The sequence below is a fragment of the Giraffa tippelskirchi genome, chromosome 2, assembly GCF_054371585.1.
Source record: "Giraffa tippelskirchi isolate mGirTip1 chromosome 2, T2T-mGirTip1v1.2.pri, whole genome shotgun sequence".
Lineage (NCBI taxonomy): Eukaryota > Metazoa > Chordata > Mammalia > Artiodactyla > Giraffidae > Giraffa > Giraffa tippelskirchi.
In genome coordinates this window covers 140,200,384-140,224,226 of record NC_137276.1, presented here as the reverse complement: position 1 = coordinate 140,224,226, position 23,843 = coordinate 140,200,384, and the positions used below count along the sequence as shown (strand labels likewise).

At 40.7% G+C, this 23,843-nt stretch overlaps 1 protein-coding gene across 21 annotated transcripts in view; it reads left to right on the top strand.

Moving 5' to 3' along the window:
- TNIK (TRAF2 and NCK interacting kinase) overlaps positions 1-23,843 on the top strand; it is a 403,607-nt gene that overhangs the window by 89,046 nt on the left and 290,718 nt on the right. For 19 of the 21 annotated variants that reach the window (XM_081570916.1, XM_081570915.1, XM_081570911.1 and 16 more), the window contains exon 2: positions 784-849. In XM_081570916.1, coding sequence (XP_081427042.1) covers positions 784-849 — 66 coding nt within the window. Of the gene's footprint in view, positions 1-783; positions 891-23,843 lie in introns of all 21 variants that reach the window. The other 2 variants (XM_081570913.1, XM_081570914.1) reach the window with 2 other exon arrangements.

Here is a 23,843-nt window from a genome sequence, read left to right as displayed (position 1 = left end):
TTTTTTTTTTTTTTTTTTTTTTTACTTTTGGGGTTGGTAATTCAGGAATAATAGACACAATTATTGGATATTTACTGAGCATGGGAACGTTTAGCTGACTCTCAGGGTTAGCAGACACCTGTTCGTGGGTAAGGACATGCGTCTTTCTCCAGTTTCCTTTGCATTCTGGGTCTTGCCAGGACCCTCCAAGTCCTGCAAGAACTGGAGGCTGTCTGCAAAAGCGTGTTTTGCAGAGGCAGCATTGTTGGGAAGGGAGATGAATTCAGAGGAATACCTTCTGAGAGAGGAAGTTAAGTGGATTGCATTTTCTCTTGAAAACTTGACTACTGCCGGAAGATTGCCCCACAGTATAGTAGCGCTCCTCTCAACTGCCAGTGTTCAACTCGGCAAGCCAATCAGAAATGTCAAACAGAAAGATCTTAAAAATTAGAACCCCCTTAGATTGATGTGTCTTTCATTTTATGCCAATGTACCTACAAGTGTGTTTCCATTTGACAGTACAAAATGCGTTAATTCTTTTTTTTTTTTATGGTTTCCATGAAAGTCTTGTCTCCTTTTGTCTGATTTAAACACATCTCATGGAAGTGTAAAATAGAAACAAATGGATTTTGTCTCATTTCATAGCTGCAGCTGAATTAAATTTTAATACTCTTTAATACTAACATATGAGAGCCTCCCCAAAGCTGTTATTTATTTGCTAATTTTAAATGTGCCTTTGGTTATGATTAAGACAATGGCTAGAGTATTGATTTGAATTTTTATTGTTTATTTCGTTTCTTTCAGGACCCCGCAGGAATCTTTGAATTGGTGGAACTTGTTGGCAATGGAACATATGGACAAGTATATAAGGTAAGTTCATTGAGCTTGAGCATGGCTCACGTGTGGTTTCGGTTCATGAATGCTGAATAGCAGTACTGTCTGTTCTCACTCATACATGTCTCATAACAGATTTAAAATGAGATAATATGCTTGTTAATTGACTCTAATTTTCTTGAAGAGATCTCTAGTCTTTCCCATTCTATTGTTTTCCTCTCTTTGCACTGATTGCTGAGGAAGGCTTTCTTATCTCTCCTTGCTATCCGTTGGAACTCTGCATTCAAATGGGTATATCTTTCCTTTTCTCCTTTGCTTTTCGCTTCCTGTCTTTTCACAGCTATTTGTAAGGCCTCCTCAGACAGCAATTTTGCTTTTTTGCATTTCTTTTTCTTGAGTGATGCTTTTGAACTGTGGTGTTGGAGAAGACTCTTGAGAGTCCCTTGGACTGCAAGGAGATCCAACCAGTCCATCCTAAAGGAGATCAGTCCTGGGTGTTCATTGGAAGGACTCATGTTGAAGCTGAAACTCCAATACTTTGGCCACATGATCCAAAGAGCTGACTTGTTGGAAAAGACCCTAATGCTGGGAAAGACTGAGGGCAGGAGGAGAAGGGGATGACAGATGATGAGATGGTTGGATGGCATCACTGACTCGATAGACATGGGTTTGGGTGGACTCCGGGAGTTGGTGATGGACAGGGAGGCCTGGCGTGCTGTGGTTCATGGGGTTGCAAAGAGTCGGACATGACTGAGCAACTGAACTGAATTGACTCTCCATCTTTTTAAATGAATCTGTAGTCTCATTGCCTAAACTGGATTCTGGGGTTTGGGCATTTCCATTCATTATATCTTACAGAGCTTATATCTGACACGTGAATTCTAATGGTATGTACTTGAAGCTCTCTGAAGTGTTTAGTTTCATTAATCGCTGCCAGAACTAGTTTTCAAAGGCGCGAATGATGCTATTTACTTTAGAAATTTAAACTACTAAAGTATCGCAGCTGTAAAAGGAGATTTGCTACTGGCCTAGGGCATGAGTTAAATGAGTTTAGTGAACAGTGTTAGGAGAACACTGGCTGCCTCACAAAGGCAGGACTAATGGCAGCAATGACTCTTACAAAATAGGAAATAATTAAAAGCTAAACTTGAGGTTGAATTGAGGAATAAAATGTTCTTGTTCTTATACTAATTTTTGCTTTCAGATTCACCTTAAACATGCTTTTAAAAGATATTTTCTCCCAGTAAATGACCTAAAAAAGTGTTTAGAAAAGTGGCTTGATTCTCCTGATTATCAAAATAAAATCAAAATTACCTTTTTGGACTAAAGCTTGGGGAGTTTTAGTTAATGAGCTATTGAAATAAATGCCTTCAAAACAGACCAACTGTTTCCTCATGATTATTTCAAGAGAAATATCTATCACTTTTCCTGAGTGGTAGTGATATGGGATGGCACTTCTACTGTAAATTCTCTGTCTTGTGGTTCTATTTGTTAAAAATGTCCTTATTTGAATCTTAAACGTCTCTTAGTTGGTTAAATTATTGAAGTCTGCCAGATTGTGATATTTTCAGTGCTGCTGCTGCTGCTGCTGCTAAGTCACTTCAGTCGTGTCCGATTCTGTGCGACCCCATAGACGGCAGCCCACCAGGCTCCGCCGTCCCTGGGATTCTCCAGGCAAGAATACTGGAGTGGGTTGCCATTTCCTTCTCCAGTGCATGAAAGGGAAAAGTGAAAGTGAAGTCGCTCAGTCGTGTCCGACTCTTAGCGACCCCATGGACTGCAGCCTACCAGGCTCCTCCATCCATGGGATTTTCCAGGCAAGAGTACTGGAGTGGGGTGCCATTGCCTTCTCCACAAGGCAGCTTTTCAGTGCTACAGAAGGTCAAAAGTATATGTGTGTATATATATAAATGTATGTAAATTATAAACATTTTAACTTTTTTTTACCAGGTGGTACCCTTTGGTGTCCACTTAGGAAAATTTCTCTCTTGCAAAATATGATTATTTCCTAAAAGGTCAACCCCCTGCAATTAGAAAGAATGTAGTCTACCCCAGCTGTTCACTTGAATGTTGATCCTGTCTGACACAAGAAAGAAAGGTGTCTCAGCAAATGCTTTTAAATACTTTTCAGTGAAGATAATTAGGTTGGAAGATCATGTTATTGCATTTCGAGAAATTGGATTGAACTTGTAAATTAATGTGAGCTAATGAATTAAGCCCTGATTTAGGCAGAAAATTAGTTCTGATTTGCTGTCAGTATGGAGAAACAACTCTGTATAACGCTGATGTTTTTATAGTGCCATTCCATTCTGCTATGCACGTTTGGAAGGTGATTCACAGCTTTGTCCACTAATCTAAGAGGTGGACTGTATACTCCTGCAAGAGAGGATGATAACAAGATAAGGATTCTCAATTAAGGATGAGAATGTTTGGAAAATCCAAAATTAGCCCTAATTTTTTTGGTACCTGAGGAAAAAAAAAAACAAGTGGCAAGAGGTCTCAGCTCTTTAGAGAGGAAAGAAATACACCAACGAAGTTGCTAACACTGTTGTTCTAAAGGGTGCCCTTCTCTTAGTGTTGGTTCAGCAGTTTGGCCCATCTCAGGCTGAAGGGAGACTGCAGAGCTGGCCATGCTGATCACTGGATTTGCAGACAGGAGACGTGGTTTCTTGTACGAGCCCTTGTGTTGTTTTGCGGCACCTCAGCTTCTCTGTGCCATAGTCAAGTGAGAGTGTTGCTCTAAATGCTTTGGGGACTTGGAATGATTTATCTGAAGAATTAAACCTCCATACCCAGTTAAGGATTGGGTTTCTAGGCAACTCAGACGACATTAGGTGGCACCCCCTCCAGGACAGAGACACCTGGGTTTCCTGAGTCACTAATCCAATCCTGCCGTTACTCTGAGCTCTGAAGAATTAAAGCTTAATAAAACTGCCAAACCGGATTTCAACTATACGTGAACTTAAAGAGAAATAAGTTAGGAAGTGATTGTTCACATGATAGGTTATATTTAACCTTTATGGAATAGGTATATTTTTAAAATACTGTACACATGAATATAAATATTATAGCCCTAGGGACAGATTTTTATATCAAAATTTCTATGATAAATACTTTCTTTACATTAAATATTAAATCTTTTAATTTTTGTAACTCTAGCTTTTGTTGTTCCTAGATTTCATAAAATAAGGTATAATTTTATGAACAATGATGTGGATGTACCTTGTCTTTTCTGGAAAGATTCTTAAAAGTTTCTTTTAATAAGTTATCCTAAAAGAGTCATAACATAATTTTATTTACAAGTAGTTTTTTTTTTAAGATGTAGAATCTCTTTTAAAAATTAATTATTTATTTTTTGGCTGTGTTGGCTCTTCATTGCTCCTTGGGCTTTTCTCTCTTTGCAGCAAGGGGGGCCACTCTCTAGTTGCGGTGTTCAGGCTTCTCATTGCAGTGGCTTCTCGCGTTGCGGAACACGGGCTCTCAAGTGCTTGGGCTTCAGTAGCTGTGGCGTGTGGGCTCCATAGTTGTGACTCCTGGGCTCTGGAGCACAGGCTCAATGGTTGTGGTGGACAGGCTTAGCTGCTCCACAGCATGTGGGATCTTCCTGGACCAGGGATCATGTCTCCTGCATTGTCAGGCTTATTCTCTACCACTGAGCCACCAGAGAAGCCCTACAAGTAGGTTTTTAAGAAGCATACTTAATTGAATAAACAAAAGTATATGTAGATATTAAGAGAATGTTTCTTGGAGTATATCTTCATTTAAGCCACATACACCTAGATGTGGAAATATATTTTATATAAAGGTCATTTAGTTACATTCAGCTTTTCGAAGTAACTTCTAGTTTTACTCCCAAGTCTAACTTGGTCTCTCTCTCCTTGGAAGGTTAGATTTATCTTTTGCATTTTGGTCCTGTGTGGTCAGGTGGCAGTTGAGTATCTGTTTTTTGCTTTATTTACTAGACAGAATACATAAATAATAAAGAGTAGAGTCTCTGTCAAGGTTTGTTTTTTTTTTTAAATGAAGAAATCATCTTCTTGGGCTTATAAAAGTGAAAAAGTGAAGTCGCTTAGTCGTGTCGGACTCTTTGCGACCCCACGGACTGTAGACTACCAGGGTCCTCTGTCCATGGGGATTTTCCAGGGAAGAATACTGGTGTGGGTTGCCATTTCCTTCTTGGGCCTATGGCTCCCATTAAAAAATAAACCAAGAAAAGGCCACAATACCTGCTTGCTGGAGACTTTGGCTGTTCATTGGCATACCATTTATTGGGACCTGATGAAATCCAATTGCATCACATTTTTGTTAAAATAGAGTAATTGTTTTAATAGGTCCCAATAATTGTTTAATGTTCATCGCTAAAACACCACTAAATCTCAGCCACAGTTTTCAAAAATGAATGTTCATCTATCCTGTTTCTTAATTTGCCCTTTGGAAATATATATTGATGATTGCAGAGGTGAAGACCTTATTCCTGAGTGACAGTGTAAATCAGGAATATGGTAGACTCCTCTGTATCTCTCAGGTTTCTTTTAAAACCTCCTCTAGGTTGTAAAGTATGAGATCAAGAAGCAGTGTTGGTTATAGTGGTTATAGTGCTTGTGGAGAGAGTATACTGAAACTGTGTGTGTGTGTGTGTGTGTGTGTGTGTGTTTTCAAAGGGTTACAAACTTTATAGGTATATGACCTACCTTATAGGTTATCTAGTGCAGTTGTTCCTCTGCTAGCAATCTGTTCCATCCTTGATCACCTCCACTCATGTGGAACTCATTGCCTCCCAGTCATCCTATTTACCTGCAATTTTCTTTGACTGTCCATCGTCATATTGAGCCAAGATTCTGCCTGCCTGAAATGTTTACCAGTGCAAGCTCATTCCATGTAACTATTAAAAAAAAAAAAATAAATCCTCTTCCACAAGAACATAGTCCTTCAAAAGACTACTCTCTTCTTTCCCCAAACACATACTTGTGTCTCCTGGTCTCCAGGCATTAGAGCCTTAGTTGCTTTATTTTTCCTATGACTTAGACTTGAGGTCTTTCATTATCTTGACTTTTGTCCTGAAACAATTCTAACATATTAATAAAAATAATATTTGATACTATAAAATAGTATTTTCTATGTCATGAAACATCTTGTACATATAATCTGATTTCTGATTTAATTTCTGTTCATGAGAACCTTGCTCTCACTTCAGGGTCTTTATCGAAACAGTTCTCTCTATCTGGAACACTCTCTCCTCAGCTTCCGCATGACTGGGTCTTTGTCCTTCAGAACCCAACGCACATGTTACCTCCTCAAGGAATCTACTTTTCAGGCAGCCACTGCTACTGCCTTCCTCCCCCACTGACTTTCTCTATCACATCAACTTATTTTTTTGTCTTCGTGGCATTGACACTCTCTGAAATTATCTTACGTCTTTGTTTATGTATATATTAAACAGTTAAAATGCACCATAAAGGAAAAACAAGGATAGGGACCTAGTCTGTCTAGCAATTGCTGTATCCAGCATCTGGTACATACTAAATGGTGACCTGTGTGGGGCCCAGAGTTGAGCTCTGTTTTCGTTAATAATTCTATCTATATTTGTTCCCAATATTTTTTCAGCATTTCCCATAAAATATCTGCTTACTTCAGACATGCATATATGGACAAAAATAATCAACAGAATTCTCTACTTGTTTCTTATGGTAGGAGTTGGGTGTGAATTTTATGTTAAATTAATTATTGATAGTCTGTGGAAGCAAGGCCCATGCTGGAAATTTACAAATGAGGCAGATCAGTTTTCTGAGGTTCAGTCTCCTGGTAGAGGTTCCCAAACTTTACTATGTGAAACAAACGTTTGAGAAATGATTAAAAATGTAGATTTCCAGGACTAACCTCTTAAATTTTGTTCAGTAGGTCTGGTTGGGATCCGGGAATCTGCACTTTTAATAAGTTTATAGATTCTTGCCAACGTTCAGAGCCCTGGAGCCACACCTCCAGAAACTCGGCAAAAACGATTACCAGTTACCCTGTGGTAGGGCTGCCAGGTGGCACTAATGGTAAAGGACCCGCCTGCCAGTGCAGGAGACATGAGACACTTGGGCTCAATCCCTGGGTCAGAAAGATCCCCAGGAGAAGGAAATGGCAACCCACTCCAGTATCCTTGCCTGGAGAATCCCATGGACAGAAGAGCCTGGTGGGCTACAGTCCATAGGGTTGCAGAGTTGAACATGACTGAGTGACTTTGCATGCATGCAGGGCTACTTGAGTGAATGTTAATCCCAATGTTTTTTGTAATCATTTAGAGTTTTTATGCTGACTCTAACATGCATAAACTGAGAAAAGTTAAAAAAACACAAAGATTTTGATTTGACATTTGATGCCAGCCAGGTTTGACATACTCATTCTGAGATTTGACTTTTGCTATTTTTATTTGACCTGCTTATGATTACAGGTAAGGTTGTTTCTGAATAATTCAACTCAAAACCTGAGAATTGAAAGGGTCAAAACTGACCTGGTATAGTAGAAGAATCTGAGCCACTGCATGAGATTTCCTTACATTTGTATATTGGGATCTCTTAATAAACCATCGTTGAAGTAAGACAAAGCATTTTAATAGTAAGCTTATTAACAGTCTTAATATGGAGGTGATTCTGTGACATACTTAGGATTCAGCATAGTTTATCATAGTCTCTTCTAATGAATCATGAATTACGCTGTTCACTTCTTGTTTGGTAAGGAGTGATTATAGGAGAATGTCAAATTTCTTAGATAATAATGGCGTTTGTTTTTTTAAACAAGAATTCCAATATAAAGAATACATTATTTCACATTTATTGAGTGCCAGTGAAAAAGACCTGTGCTTTGTATGGGGAGGATGCAGAGCCAGTCGAGGTGGTTCCTAGTCTAAGAAGCGTGCAATCAGGTTAACTAATTATTGTGTGCTAAAGTTTTCGAATGTTGTGTCTTAGTTACTCATCATGATTTTATAGGGGAAGAAACTAAAGCACAGTTATTAAACCACATTATCTCTTAAAGGCAGGGTTTCTCAACCTTGCCACTGTTGACATTTGGACCAAATAGCTCTTTATTGTCGGGGTGTTGTCCTGTGCATCATAGGGTGTTTAGCCGCATCCTTGACCTCTACCTATGAGATGCCAGGAGCATTCCCAAAGTCCTGACAATCAGAAATGTCTCCAGACATTGCCAGGAGTCTTCTGGGGGGTAAAATTGTCTCCCTCCCTGCCCCACTCAAGAACCACTTCTATAAGGATAAGACAATATAGCAAAAACTCTTAAAACTGATGTGCAGACAGAGACAGTGGGAGTTTAAAATGTGGAGCATTGTGAATCAGAGTGGGGACCTGAATGGACTGTGGGAAGGAGATTTGGAAAAAGCTTGGAGGCCTTGGCATCTGTACATCATGGGGTGTAATTTAGCATTTTCATAAGTGGAAAGAAGTTTGGAGCAGATCTGTCTTTCTTGTTCTCTTATAAACCGGGCTCTTGGGCCAGATCTAACATATTGATTGCCTTTAAAAAGAATTTTTGTACTGTTTATAGTGACAGATTATCTATTAAAATAAATTAATGATATAGCCCAAGGGTACTAGTTGGTTTCATTCAACTTTCTTGAAAAAAAGGTAGCTACCAAAAATACCCCAGCACTATTTTTCTAGGAGTGTAGAAATTGTGATTTTTAATATCAAATAGATATTTTAAAAGATGTCTCTAAGATGCTGTAGCACATACGAAGCATTGTTCCTAGTCATAGGTTCATTTGACCATGGCTAGGCCTTTGGGATTATTTAGTTATTATTGCTTCATCTCAGAGGGTACTTTCATTGTAGTTGGGCAGAATTACAGGTAACAGTTTTACTCCTGCCCCATAAGTAGAATTATTTACCCTTGAAATGTGTTGGCTTGTTGAGCTTTTCATAGATCCCTGTGTTTATTGCATCTAATTTGGCTCAAGACTGTGCCACCTCTTGCTATGATCTGTTGCGTGTAATGAATTAGATGGTTGCCATGGCAGCACTTGGGTAGACCTTTGTGAGCCCATGTGCCATATGCATAAGGAAGGTTGCTTTTCTGCTGGGTGGCCAGACCTCCAGAGTTGCTACCAAAACCTGCCACAGGGGACTTGGTTGGATTTCTTGTAGCTACCAGTGTTGCTCAGCCCTCATTGTTTATGGAAATCATCTGAATAGTTTTGAAACACTAAACATATCTGGGCTTTTCCCTGGAGATTTGGTTTTAGTGGGTCTGGTGTAGGACTGGGTAAAGCTGGCTTCCAGAACTTCCCAGATGCTTCTAGTGCAAAACCAGAATTGAGATCCACTGGACTAAGGTATTGTCTGTCAGGGGACTTAAAGGCTCTTTTAGGTGTCTCTGCCTTTGAGGAGACATCTCTTCTACTCTTATCTGTATCCTGGGGTTTTGTTTACCTTTTTTATTTATTTATTCAGTGTCATCCTTTATAATAAATATCTATTCTCAATTTGGCACATGTATACCACCTTTCCTTTGAAGTGTTTAGATTGCTTTAGTTTAAAATACTTTCCTTTCATCTCATATCAGTGACTTGCCGAATAACTTGATGCACAGCACCCTGGTGACTTATAGTTTTTAGATTTCCTAACACCCTTAATGACTTGGTGAGTATAAGGGAGTCTCAAGTAATTAAACAATCAATAGTTACTAAGTAATTACCATTACTGGGGGATGATTTGTGACCTGTGGAATGAAACTCCATCAGGATTATAGGCACAGAATTTAGGGCCATGTACAGTTTTAACTATTTAGACATGGAAAACATTTGAAACTCTTAAAAAGAGTGATTAATTGGGGCCCTAGTTTGAATTTCTTATCTCTGTGGTTTAACCTCAAATATAATTGTATTAAGTCCACTTGGATGTTTTTGCACGTGCAAAAATAAATAGCTGCTGTCTGGAAAGCAAATATGTGCTCTCTACTAAGTAGGAGCCCTGCTCGGTGGTGAGATTCTGGAGTAGGGGGATGAGGCATTGCCCAAACCCCCACGCTGGGTGGAGCACAGGCGGCAGCCTCCTCTGCCGAATGTTGTGGCCTTGGGCAGAAATTCTGATTTTGGTCCTGTTCCTTGCTTTCCCAAGCAACACACAGACATGCTGTCTGTTTTGTTCCCATCTGCAACAAAAAAAGAGAAAACAGCAGCTGGCTTACTAGACTCTTAACAAATACAAAATAGCTACCATAATGATGACAATAACGAAGTCATCTTTCTAGACTGAAGAGTTACGAACTAAAGTATGTGAAGAGTTCAGTCTCCTTTAGGGAGAAGACCCTTTACTGTTTTAGAAAACTGGCCCATGATTACATAATATAGCCCGTTGGGACTACCGTCTTTGGCAGACCACTAGCATGTTCCAGATGATGTCTTTCTTTAGAGTATTTTTTGAGAAATTCAGTTTTGTTCTGTGTGTCACATTGAGGAAGGTAGTAGGAGTTTCTCAGCTGAGTTTATTAGAAATCTTACTACTTTTTAATTTTGTCTCTTTGTCTCTCTTTGCCTCTCTCCTTCCCCCATCCTCTTATCATGGTAAGATACCAATGCTATAAAATATTGTTCAGTAGCATGAAATAGATTCACGTGTTGTGCAACCATCCCCTCAATCCAAATCCAGAACTTTCTCATCATCCCAAACTGAAACTCTGTACTCAGTTCAGTTCAGTTCAGTTGCTCAGTCGTGTCCGACTCTTTGCGATCCCATGAATTGCAACACGCCAGGCCTCTCTGTCCATCACCAACTCTCGGAGTCTACCCAAACCCATGACCATCGAGTCGGTGATGCCATCCAACCATCTCATCCTCTGTCGTCTCCTTCTCCTCCCGCCTCCAATCCTTCCCAGCATTAGGGTCTTTTCCAATGAGTCAACACTTAGCATGAGGTGGCCAAAGTATTGGAGTTTCAGCTTCAACATCAGACCTTCCAATGAACACCCAGGATTGATCTCTTTTAGGAAGGATTGATTGGACCTCCTTGCAGTCCAAGGGACTCTCAAGAGTCTTCTCCAACACCACAGTTCAAAAGCATCAATTCTGTGACGCTCAGTTTTCTTCACCGTCCAACTTTCACATCCATACATGACCACTGGAAAAACCATAGCCTTGACTAGACGTACTTTCGTTGGCAAAGTAATGTCTCTGCTTTTAAATATGCTATCTAGGTTGGCCATAACCTTCCTTCCAAGGAGTAAGCGTCTTTTAATTTCATGGCTGCAATCACCATCAGCAGTGATTTTGGAGCCCCAAAAAATAAAGTCTGACACTGTTTCCACTGTTTCCCCATCTATTTCCCATGAAGTGATGGGACCAGATGCCATGATCTTAGTTTTCTGAACGTTGAGCTTTAAGCCAACTTTTTCACTCTCCTCCTTCACCTTCATCAAGAGGGTCTTTAGTTCTTCTTCACTTTCTGCCATAAGGGTGGTGTCATCCGCATATCTGAGGTTATTGATATTTCTCCCGGCAATCTTGATTCCAGCTTGCGTTTCTTCCAGCCCAGCGTTTCTCATGATGTACTCTGCATATAAGTTAAATAAGCAGGGTGACAATATACAGCCTTGACAGACTCCTTTTCCTATTTGGAACCAGTCTGTTGTTCCATGTCCGATTCTAACTGTTGCTTATTGACCTGCATACAGGTTTCTCAAGAGATAGGTCAGATGGTCTGGTATTCCCATCTCTTTCAGAATTTTCCACAGTTTATTGTGATCCACACAGTCAAAGGCTTTGGCATAGTCAATAAAGCAGAAATAGATGTTTTTCTGGAACTCTCTTGCTTTTTCGATGATCCAGCGGATATTGGCAGTTTGATCTCTGGTTCCTCTGCCTTTTCTAAAACCAGCTTGAACATCTGGAAGTTCACGGTTCATGTATTGCTGAAGCCTGGCTTGGAGAATTTTGAGCATTACTTTACTAGCATGTGAGATGAGTGCAATTGTGCGGTAGTTTGAGCATTCTTTGGCATTGCCTTTCTTTGGGATTGGAACGAAGACTGACCTCTTCCAATCCTGTGGCCTCTGCTGAGTTTTCCAAATTTGCTGGCATATCGAGTGCAGCACTTTCACAGCATCACCTTTGAGGATTTGAAATAGCTCAACTGGAATTCCATCACCTCCACTAGCTTTGTTCATAGTGGTGCTTTCTAAGGCCCACTTGACTTCACATTCCAGGATGTCTGGCTCTAGGTGAGTGATCACACCATCGTGATTATCTGGATCATGAAGATCTTTTTTGTACAGTTCTTCTGTGTATTCTTGCCACCTCTTCTTAATATCTTCTGCTTCTGTTAGGTCCATACCATTTCTGTCCTTTATCGAGCCTATCTTTGCATGAAATGTTCCTTTGGTATCTCTAATTTTCTTGAAGAGATCTCTAGTCTTTCCCAATCTGTTGTTTTCCTCTATTTCCTTGCACTGATCGCTGAGGAAGGCTTTCTTATCTCTCCTTGCTGTTCTTTGGAACTCCGCATTCAGATGGGAATATCTTTCCTTTTCTCCTTTGCTTTTCACTTCTCTTCTCTTCCCAGCTATCTGCAAGGCCTTCTCAGACAGCCATTTTGCTTTTTTGCATTTCTTTTCCATGGGGATTTTCTTGATCCCTGTCTCCTGTACAATGTCACGAACCTCTGTCCATAGTTCATCAGGCACTCTGTCTATCAGATCTAGTCCCTTAAATCTATTTGTCACTTCCACTGTGTACTCATAAGGGATTTGATCTAGGTCATACCTGAATGGTCTAGTGGTTTTCCCTACTTTCTTCAATTTAAGTCTGAATTTGGCAATAAGGAGTTCATGATCCGAGCCACAGTCTGCTCCCGGTCTTGTTTTTGCTGACTGTATAGAGCTTCTCCATCTTTGGCTGCAAAGAATATAATCAATCTGATTTCGGTGTTGACCATCTGGTGATGTCCACGTGTAGAGTCTTCTGTTGTGTTGTTAGAATAGGGTGTTTGCTATTACCACTGCGTTCTCGTGGCAAAACTCTATTAGCCTTTGCCCTGCTTCATTCTGTACTCCAAGGCCAAACTTGCCTGTTATGCCAGGTGTTTCTTGACTTCCTACTTTTGCATTCCAGTCCCCTATAATGAAAAGGACATCTTTTTTGGGTGTTAGTTCTAGAACGTCTTGTAGGTCTTCATAGAATCGTTCAACTTCAGCTTCTTCGGTGTTACTGGTCAGGGCATAGACTTGGTTTACCGTGATATTGAATGGTTTGCCTTGGAAACGAACAGAGATCATTCTATCATTTTTGAGACTGCATCCAAGTACTGTGGTTCGGACTCTTTTGTTGACCATGATGGCTACTCCATTTCTTCTAAGCGATTCTTGCCCACAGTAGTAGATATAATGATCATCTGAGTTAAATTCACCCATTCCAGTCCATCTTAGTTCACTGATTACTAGAATGTCGACGTTCACTCTTGCCATCTCCTGTTTGACCACTTCCAATTTGCCTTGATTCATGGACCTTACATTCCAGGTTCCTATGCAATATTGCTCTTTACAGCATCGGACTTTGCGTCTGTCACCAGTCACATCCACAGTTGGGTATCGTTTTTGGTTTGGCTCCATCCCATCATTCTTTCTGGAGTTATTTCTCCACTGATCTCCATTAGTATATTGGGCACCTAGTGATCTGGGGAGTTCATCTTTCAGTGTCCTATCTTTTTGCCTTTTTATACTGTTCATGGGGTTCTCAAGGCAAGAATACTGAAGTGGTTTGCCATGCCCTTCTCCAGTGGACCACATTCTGTCAGTACTCTGTACTCAGTAAACAGTAACTCCCTACTCTCCACTCCTTCTCCCCCGCAGCAGCCCTGCCTTGCCTTTCTTTTTTAAAATATTCCCAGTAATCTTAATGGTAGAAGTGATGGTTTCCTGTGAGCTTCTTGTAACACCAGCTCTCTATCAAGCCCTAAAGGGTCCTGAAAACCTGTGTTTCTCATGATGACTCACCGGCCTGCTTTGTCCTCCAGGTGACTGACCGCCCAGTACCTTCAGAGCAGCATCTTGTTCTAAGAAGCTGAGACTGGCTGACACGCTTGACTTTTCTACCCTGTTTATGTCTAAATAAAATGATCCTTCTCAGGTGGAGGTAGAAGCCGAGGAAGAGGTCAGTCCCATTGCAGCATTTTATACGAATCCTTTCAGAGTATTGTTCATGTTTTCTTTATTCAGTTGTTTTGGGCTGTGATTCTTTTTCTTACCGTTTTACAGTGAGATTTCCCTTTACCTTTACTGCATCAACTGTGTTCTTTTTTTAGTAGGAAAAGTTTTGTTTTCCATAGGAAATCCAGTAGTTCATATGACGACAGAATGTTCTAGAAGGAAGATAGTTGAGGTGTCCCCGATGTAACATCCCTTCTCAGCTACTCCTCTGAACTCCCCTCCTGCATCCATCCATACAGCAGCCCCACGCTGAGGTCCTCAGGCCTGGATTCCTTGTCACGTCACCTCTGCCTCCCTCTCCAGCCTCCTCTTTGGTAGATCCTGGCTCCTGTGGGTTCAGTACTGTCACAGGGCCTCCCACCTGCCCAGCATCCTTAACCCTTCTCTGCTCCCTGAGACCCTTGCCGACCTCTTCCTCACCTTGCCCTCGCTGTTTTGTTATGTTCTGTCTGCCTGATTCCACTCTATAAACTCCGAGCTCCTTGAGTTCTGGAACATTACCTAACTATTTCTATAGTGCCAATACAGAGTAGATGGCTAAAAATACTGATTAAAAAAAAAAAAGTATACCACTTCCATGTTTTGCTGATTTTGGAATGCCCTATCTCAGTGGAGATGACTGGCTGGCATCACCGATTCAATGGACATGAACTTGTGTGAACTCCAAGAGACGGTAAGGGACAGGGGGCTGGGCGTGCTGCAGTCCATGGGGTCGCAAAGAGGCAGACACGACTTAGTGACTGAACAACAGCCACGACAATCTCAGTAGAATGTGTGTCATTTTTGCTTAATCTCAGCTGTGTAAGCCTGTAAAACAAGGAGACACTCAATACAGCATTTCATAAGAGCCAACACCCACTAAATACTGATACATTAAATAAAAACAGTGTCCGCCTACTCTGCAATATAATAGAAAAAAAAAAACAGGATAATGAAAAAAGTGTTTCCCCTTCTTTCTGAAGCTGGTTTCATGGGCATGAGTCTAAAGCTGACCCTGTTCCTAAACCCAAGAGGCTACAGGCCACTTAAACTTGTAAAGACCCTGGTACACACTCTGGAGACAGAGATGGGTTTCCTTTTGCCACCTTGTTTCTAGGACTGTGGGCTTAAACGTCGATATCCATGATTATAACAGTTTTCATAAAACCTTTATCTTGATTATTTCATTTGATTTTCACAGTCTCCCCACAAGTGAGACAGAAGGGGGTATGATTATTCCTGTTTTAAAGTTTGAAGAAGTTGAGGTCTCAGTTTAATGATGACTTTTCTGAGGTCACCAAGCAGGCAGGTGATAGAGCTTGACTTGGGGTCTCACCCTAATTTTTCTCTTAGCTCCACTTGAAAGTTTCCTAAGAGGAAATCTGGGGTGAGGATGAGATGTGGAAATCCCCCTAAATGTTTGGCAGGGATTGGTTTTGCCCTGCTCTTGCACTGCATGTTTAAAATTCATTTAGGATAGATCCCCGATCAACTTGAATGTGTAATATAAAGCAGTGATGCCTTAACTTGTTTCAATATATGCTTCATCTAATCTCTATATCAAAAATACCGAAGGGTGATTGATGGTTGAGTAATACATTTTTTATACAAGGGACCAAATTTTATTTCCCAAGAAAGATAAGTTAATTCTTTTCCATTTACAAAAGGAAACTGGCATAGCTTCAGTTTGTTACATTTTATAGCATAAAATGCTGCTGTACTGATCATCTGAAGGAGTTGGTTGCTTCTTTTCTCATGCCTTGTTTTTGATGGGAGGGGGGCAGGAATAGCATATTTCTAGACTTCTTCAAAAATCATCACTAATAGCCAGGTGCGTGATTTTGTTTTTTCCAAAAGACTCTGCAATCAGACTGGAGCTTGATAAATGTTTGTTGAATTGAAGTGATTTATTCTGTCAGCTGCAGTTGTGTACTTTTGTGGGCAAATGGATGAATCTTACTGCACTGGAGACCATGCAGATATTTGCCAGGTGCATATCTGTACTTTTTTCTCTTCTGACCAGAGGGAAGACCAGTTAGCTATAACCTGATGTGGCATGGTGGCAAATTGCTTACTCTTTGCTTTTTGTGTTTTCCCCTCTTAGGGGAGCCTAGGTTTGTGTATTTGAGGTTGAGGATGGGAGAGACAAACAGAGGAAAAAAGGAAAGAATTCCTGGGTAATTTAGTTGAGAATGATCTGGCAACAGTGTCAAGATACAAACTATTTGTTGAATCATGAGTGCAGGTTGAGAATCCCTGTGTAGGCTTTCCATTTCTGTTTCCATTAAGGACCACACTATTCACTTTTTTCCTGTACAGATTATAAGTAGGTAGCACCCATGACTCAAGTACACCAGCACTGCCTGTAAAGTATCAGGTGCTTCAATGAGAAGTTTGACCTGCGTTCATGTCCTTCTTTCTCCTTTTGTGTCAAAAGAGTGAAAGTTAGTGAAAACAAAGGACAATGTGCTTTTTTTTTTTGGATGGAGGCAGAGTTGTCTCTTAAAAGGATTTTCAAATTAAGCAGACTCTGATTTCCCCCAGCTAATTCACCTAGTGATTTCAGCAGAAGAGGAATGTTTTGTTACCTAAATGTTTAGTACATTTTGTTCTACTGTTTGTATCCACTTATCCATGTTGAGAGATCCTTCAGAACTTTCAAAACCTTCCCTAAAGAAACCAATCAGGGAAGCTAAGCACCAAAAGCAGTCCTGTCCCCATATGGATATGCCCGCCTCTGAGTGCTGAAAGGAGTTGGTGCTTGGCACCCAGCCCTGAAGGTCTACAGCAGGATGGGCATGGGGTGGGAGGCGAGGATGACTAACAAGGAGCCAAGGCTGCCCTCTTCCTCTGGTCTCCAGCTTATCCATTGCTCAGAACAAGACTTGCTTGAACAAGACTAATGGCTATAGTTAATCATCTGAGTAAATATGTTCTAAATTTAAGGCATGGCCAAGAAACCAGTGTTGGAATGTTGGTAGGGGATAGGGAAAAACACAAAATGGGGGGAGGGGGGACAATAAGCCTGCCAACAAAGCCCAAAACAAAATAGCAATGTCCAAACAAAAAACTCTTTGTTTGAACATTGTTTTCCAGTCTAGAAGCGAAAGAGATTATGAGTACCTGATTCAGCTGATGAGTAACACCATGATCAATTGTAGTCTTTGAAGTCTGGTGTTAATACTATACATCATGGTGTTAGTTCTCCTGCAGATCCACATATTTATGAGTACATAAAAGTAAGCGTGCATGGTAAGTCGCTTCATTCATGTCCAACTCTTGGCAACTCTATGGATTGTAGCCCACCAGGCTCCTGTGTCCATGGGATTCACCAGGCAAGAATACTGGAGTGGGTTGCCTTGCCCTCCTCCAGGGAATCTTTCTGACCCAGGGATTGAACCCACATCTTTTATGTCTCCTACATTGGCAGGTGGATTGTTTACCACTAGAACCACCTGGTAATCCTACATAAAAACAAAACAGGTACTGATTATATTTCCTGCCCCACTCTACTGCCTACTTTCATCACCGCTAGCATTCTGCCATCTACATTATCAATGTCGAAGGGATTCCTTATTCTTTACATTTGTTTCCAGGGAACATCTCTGCATTTCCAAGTCTGTGGTCCTCATGTTGTTATTCTAACACTTGAATCCAGAGATTATGTGGGGTTATAATAGCCATTTGCTGACTGAGACCATGAACATCCAGAGGTTTCAAACGTCTTACTCAGGATCTTACCTCTCAGGAAGGGTGTGATGCACAGAACTCGCAGGCCTACAGAGCTCTGCTAACGAACCATCCTCTCTGCGGTCTTGGGTAAAGCCCAGAGGTTTTCTTTTCAGATTTCCTCGAGGAGCACAGCTCAGGGAGCTGACCAGCTAAGGTTTGTGAGCAGGTGAGATTTAACAGACTCCTCTGTATCTAGTGTTTATTCCACAGTAAATATGGGGGAGAAAACTCCCTCTTCCAAGTTTGTGTTTTGGGTTAAAGTAGAAGCAGTTAAGTACCTAGTGCTGAATGTTAGTTTAAAAAACTGAGCAGATGTACAAGGGTTTGTGTATTTATTTGTTGTTTATGTAGACAGAGTTCTATATTTTATTTGAATTGGATTTCTCCCCGAGAAGAGGTAGCAGTTGAGATCAGTTCTCTTTCTGGTGGTACAGTGTCACCCTACGATATAAATGTGGTCAGGAAAGCTGATTATATTAGAATGAAAGTGAAAGCATAGTCGCTCAGTTGTGTCTGACCTTTTGCGACCCCCTGGACTGTAGTCCGCCAGGCTCCTCTGCCCATGGGATTCTCCAGGCAAGAGTACTGAAGGGGTTGCCATTTCCTTCTCCAGGGGATCTTCCCAACCCAGGGACGGAACCTGGGTCTCCTGCATTAGAGGCAGATTCTTTACCATCTGAGCCACGAGAATAGTGGCACTTTATAGATGGCTCTATTGGTAAAGAACCTGCCTACCAATGCAGGAGACATAAGAGATGTGGGATTGATCCAGGGTCGGGAAGATCCCTTGGAGGAGGACATGGCAACCCACTCCAGTATTCTTGTCTGAGAAGTCGCATGCACAGAGAAACCTGGCGGGCTACAGTCCATGGGGTTGAAAAGAGTTGGATATGACTGAAGTGACTTAGCATGCACACACGCATGCTAACATATACTTTGGAGGGTGGGGAATCTTTACAAAAGTTCTCCAGGATAAAAGTTGTAAGAAATAACAGATACCAGCTTTGGTCAGACGAAGAACTGGCGCACCTGATGAAATGCTCAAAGCCTAAGACTGGCTTACCGGCAAACATACCTCAGTGACCTGTGTGCCGTCAAAGGTCTCATTGAGGAAGAATGTTTCTACCTTTCTAGATTTAAACCTTAGAAGTTAAGATGCATTCAGAACTCTAAGAACAATCTCCTTATATTTTTTTACTCTGAGTCCTCTCTTATGTTAAGGTTTTCTTAGATTTAATATGCGCTTTAGGTGGCAGTTTTTTTAATTGAAATATAGTTGATGTACAATGTTATTTTAGTTTCAGGTATACCATATAATGGTTTGACATTTGCATATATTATGAAATGATCACCATCATAAATCTAATAACCAGTTGTCTTATTCAGAGTTATTACAGTATTACTGATGGTATTCCTAATGCTGTATCTCTGTGACTTATTATATATAACTGTAGGTTTGAACCTCTTCATCCCCTTTACCTGTCTTCCCTCTCCCTCTTCCTGGCAACCACCCATTTATTCTCTGTATCTATGAGTCTGTTGTGTTTTGTTTTGTTTTTAAGATTATACATATAAGCGAGAGCCTGTGGTATTTGTCTTTCTCTGACTTTTTTCACGTAATATAATATCCTCTAAGTCCGTGCATGTTGTTGAAATTGGCAGTATTTCATTCTTTTTTATCGCTGAGTGATACTGACTTATATATATGTGTGTGTGTGTGTACCATATCTTTATCCATTTTTCTATCAATGGACATTTAGATTGCTTCCGTGTCTTGGCTATTGTAAATAATGCCTCACTGAACATTGGAATGCATACATCTCTTTGAATTATGATTTTGTTTTCTTAGGGTAAATACCCAGAAGTGAAATTACTAAATCATATGGCAGTTCTATTTTTAATTTCTTGAAGAGCCTCTATTCTGTTTTCCATAGTGGTTTCACCAATGTATAATCCCACCAACAGTGCACGACCTCACCAACCCTTGTTATTTGTTGTCTTTTTGATGGTAGCCATTCTGACAGGTGTGAGGTGGTATCTCATTGCGGTTTTAAGTGAAAGTTCTTGACTTTTTTGTGGTTCATGTGTCTCTTTAAAATTCAGGGACTGACTTTGTTCTGCTAACGATAGAAGCAGTACTTGTATACAAACATGTGTGTATAGGGTATACATAGAGTACCCATTATAGGAAAGGCTCCATTCCACAAGCTCATGAAATGTAGATACTTACTACTTATGATCCCTGCTGTTCAGATGAAGAGTCTGACCTTAGAAAACTTGACTTGCGCTAGAAGATTAAACCACCCACAACCTTTCGATGCCAAAGATTTAAGCAGATATAATTAATTAGAAGAATGAAAACATGGTGGGCTGAACTCATTCAGTGACGTAATCTTTAACTTAAAAGTTTCTGGTTTAACTAAGATCTGCTGTCCCTAGTTTTTAGGATCCCTGTTAAAGTAGAGGGGTAACACTAGCAAGCCATTTTTCCTTCAGAATTGTTTAGATAATTTATTTCTCCTCTTTGATCATTTTAAAAATGTTAGTTATCTTGCTGCTTATAAGTGACCTAGTAATTCTGCTAATATGTTGAAATAGATGTTCTTTAAATAGCCCATTTAAGAGGACAGGTAACTTCATGGTAAAAACCCAGCCAAAATATGTTGCTGTTCTAGAAGGTTCTTTGGCCTGGGTCAGTAAAGTAACCTTGACACCACTTCTGCATTTCTGAGTACATTAAAACCTTATTAATTTTCAGAGAGGCGATGTGGGCCGTACTTGACCTTTTAAAGTATCTCAGAAGAAAGAATTTTCCAACTAGTTTCAGAGCATAAAAGAAGTTTAAGAAGTTTGTCGAAAAACTTCTGTCCTTAAGTGCCCTTAGGTATCTTAAAACTGCTGTTTATTTATTCCTATTGATATGCTAATCACAAGTTGTTCTTCAGTATTAAAGCATTTCCTCCAGAGAATTTGTACTGCATGTACTTGTTTTATTTAACTTTACAGTAAAATAGCTCCCTATTTACATAGTGATACCAAGTCTCACCGGGTTCCCTGATAGCTCTGTTGGTAAAGAATCCACATGCAGTGCAGGAGACTCTGGTTCGATTGCTGGGTCAGGAATATCCGCTGGAGAAGGGATAGGCTACCCATTCCAGTATTCTTGGGCTTTCCTGAGGCTCAGCTGGTAAAGAATCCGCCTGCAATGTGGGAGACCTAGGTTCGATCCCTGGGTTGGGAAGATCCCCTGGAGAAGGGAAAGACTACCCACTCCAGTATTCTGGCCTAGAGAATTCCATCAACTATACCCATGGGGTCGCAAAGAGTCCGACTCGACTCAGTGACTTTCACTCACCAACTCTCACATCCAAAGTACCCTGAGTTAGAGAAGCTTACTGAGCACTAAGGGCTTCTCTGGTGGCTCAGATGGTAAAGAATCTGCCTGCAGTACAGGAGACCGGGGTTCGATCCCTGAGTTGTGAAGATGCTGTGGAGAAGGAAATGGCAACCCACTTCAGTATTCTTGCCTGGAAAATCCCATGGACAGACATGCCTGGTGGGATACAGTCCATGGGGTGGACATGACTTAGTGACTAAACCACCACCACCACTGAGTACTAAACACGTTTAGGTCAAGGCTTTGCCATTTTGGAGAATTTGACATTATTAGTTCCTTCCTCTGGATCATTGGGCACTGGGGTACAGATGGCTCAGTGACAGAAGAGATGCCCTTAATCTCACATGTGGAATAATGATCTCCCTCTCCACCTCAAGCCCCTCTGTCCGTGGAATTTCCCAGGCAAGAATACTTGAGTGGGTTGCCATTTCCTCCTCCAGGGGATCCTCCCAACCTAGGGATCTAACCTGTGTCTCCTGCATTGACAGGCAGATTCTTTACCACTGAGCAACCAGGGACATACTAGAGGAAAAGCAGCCCTAGAATGCTATTTTTCAAAGGTCTTTGCATGCCACTGGCTGCTTCAGATTCAACAATGATCCTGAGATCTGGGGAACTAAAGCATGCAAGAATGAATGGATTTCAAGTATGGTGGGGAAAATATCCTTCCCTGCCTCCAAAACAAGACTGAAATGGAATGGATTATTGGAATGTTAGATATACCAGGCCAGAAAATCATTCTGACTTTCCATCATCCTGCTTTGATAGGGCCCCAGTCAGGCATTTTTGGGAAAATGTGTCAAATTTGTATTGAGCCAGGGTAAACAATCTGATTGTGTGATGCTGCCTCTTGGGAATTAGGAGCTGGCGTCCTCCAGACCCGGAGTGATTAGTTTATGCTCCAAGACTGTCTGACCCTTGTAAAATGATCCCAGCTGGATGGACTGGACTGGCTGATCTCATTTTTACATGAATGTCTTATTCTTGCTGGGAATCTTTGTCAATTATCTGCCTCTTTGTGTACAATGCAAAACTAAAGTAGGATCATTTCATGAGCCAGTGAAAGGAGGTGCTTTGTTCCAGCCAACAAATATCTCTTGCTCTCAACACTGTGACCTACTAATTCTGAAAAACAATTATGATGTATGATTGAAAATGGAATTATGCAATCAGGCCAGCATCCAAATTTCTAATTTTCCAAAAAGGAAACTTTATTGCTACCATAAATGGAAAACCCATTATTTTCAATTACACTTTAATATATAATACATACTTTTCAAATTAAAAGTGTTAGCTAGCCATTGTCCCACCATAGCATGGTGTTATGTGACCACCACACTTTAAGAAATACTGTTGTCCCTTGTGTTCTGAGGATTGCCAGCATGACAGAACCAACTACCCAGTTTCACAGTGTGATTTCCATGGGCCTTTGGCACTTACTTTTGCCTTTGTGGTCTCTTGACTCCATAAAAAGCATTTTAAGTTAGGTTTTACAACTTCCTTGTTATAAAGACAAATAAATGGAGTAACGTTATATATTAAAAGATTTAGTTTGCTCTAAGAATTCATTGTTTTCGTCTGATTTTAAAATTCATAGGACATTTTTGTCAGTTTCAAAAAGCGTTGTGGTCCCAGGCGCTGTACCCGCAGTGCCTGAGGAAGGTGTCAGCCTGTAACTGGCATCCCCTGATCTCAAGAGGTCTGGGGGCTCCTCCAAGGTGGTGGTGGGGAAACTGCAAACATGAAATGGATTTGGAATTTTGTGTTTTATCTCAAAAATTCAGGTGCATTTTGCTTTATATACACTAGAATGGTCATTGTTGCTTCAACTAAAAATTGTTTGAACTTAATTCTTATGGAAAGGTAGATTTTAAAAGGGATTTGTAGCTTCCCACACTTACTGGTCACACCAACAGAGTGTTAACCAAACCAGGTTCGTTTTGCCATATATGTAGCAAACCAAATGCTAGGTGCTGAGGTTTGCAGCAAAGAAAGGGTTTATTCTCAAGGCAGCCAAGTGAGGAGACAAGTCTCAGGTCTGCCTCCCAGAAGGTGGGGACCCCGTTTCTTTATGGGATAAAGCTGAGGTATGGGGAGTGTGGGGAAAGGTGAGTGGAGATGAGAAAAAAGTGAGATAACTGTTGTTCTGCGAAGGCATAACTCAGCTACACACTTCTTCTTGGGACGTGTATACAGAATATGGCAGCCTTAGCAAAATCTGAGGGTGGAGTTTTTGGCCCTCTGACTTCAAAAAATCACCTAGTGGACACTGGCACATGCCCAGTTGGAGGATTGATGGTCCTAACAAGTCTTAACCAGCCTGCACAAGTTCAAACGGGACACAGTTGACTCCAAGTTTCTGAAAAACAACTTGGGCAAAGTTTTATTTAAGCTATGTAACACTTGAAGAACATACACGTTTTTGTAAAAGCAGTTAAAGCAAGCTTGATCAGTGAAGGCAGATTACAGTTTATTTATTAATGACTGACTGATGACTACACTCAGTTTCCATAGGATGACATGTGCCACAGGGGTACATGTTGTCTAGTTTGGAATCCCAGCCATAACACATTTAAGGCTTTGAAAGGCTTTAAAAAAAAAAAAAAAAGAATTGGGTTTATGATGGATATATGTCTAAAACAAACTTACAGGTATTATCCTAACCTGTTGTGACCATAAACAGGTAATTTTAAGGGGAATAGAGTCCATTAAATTCTTGGATGAG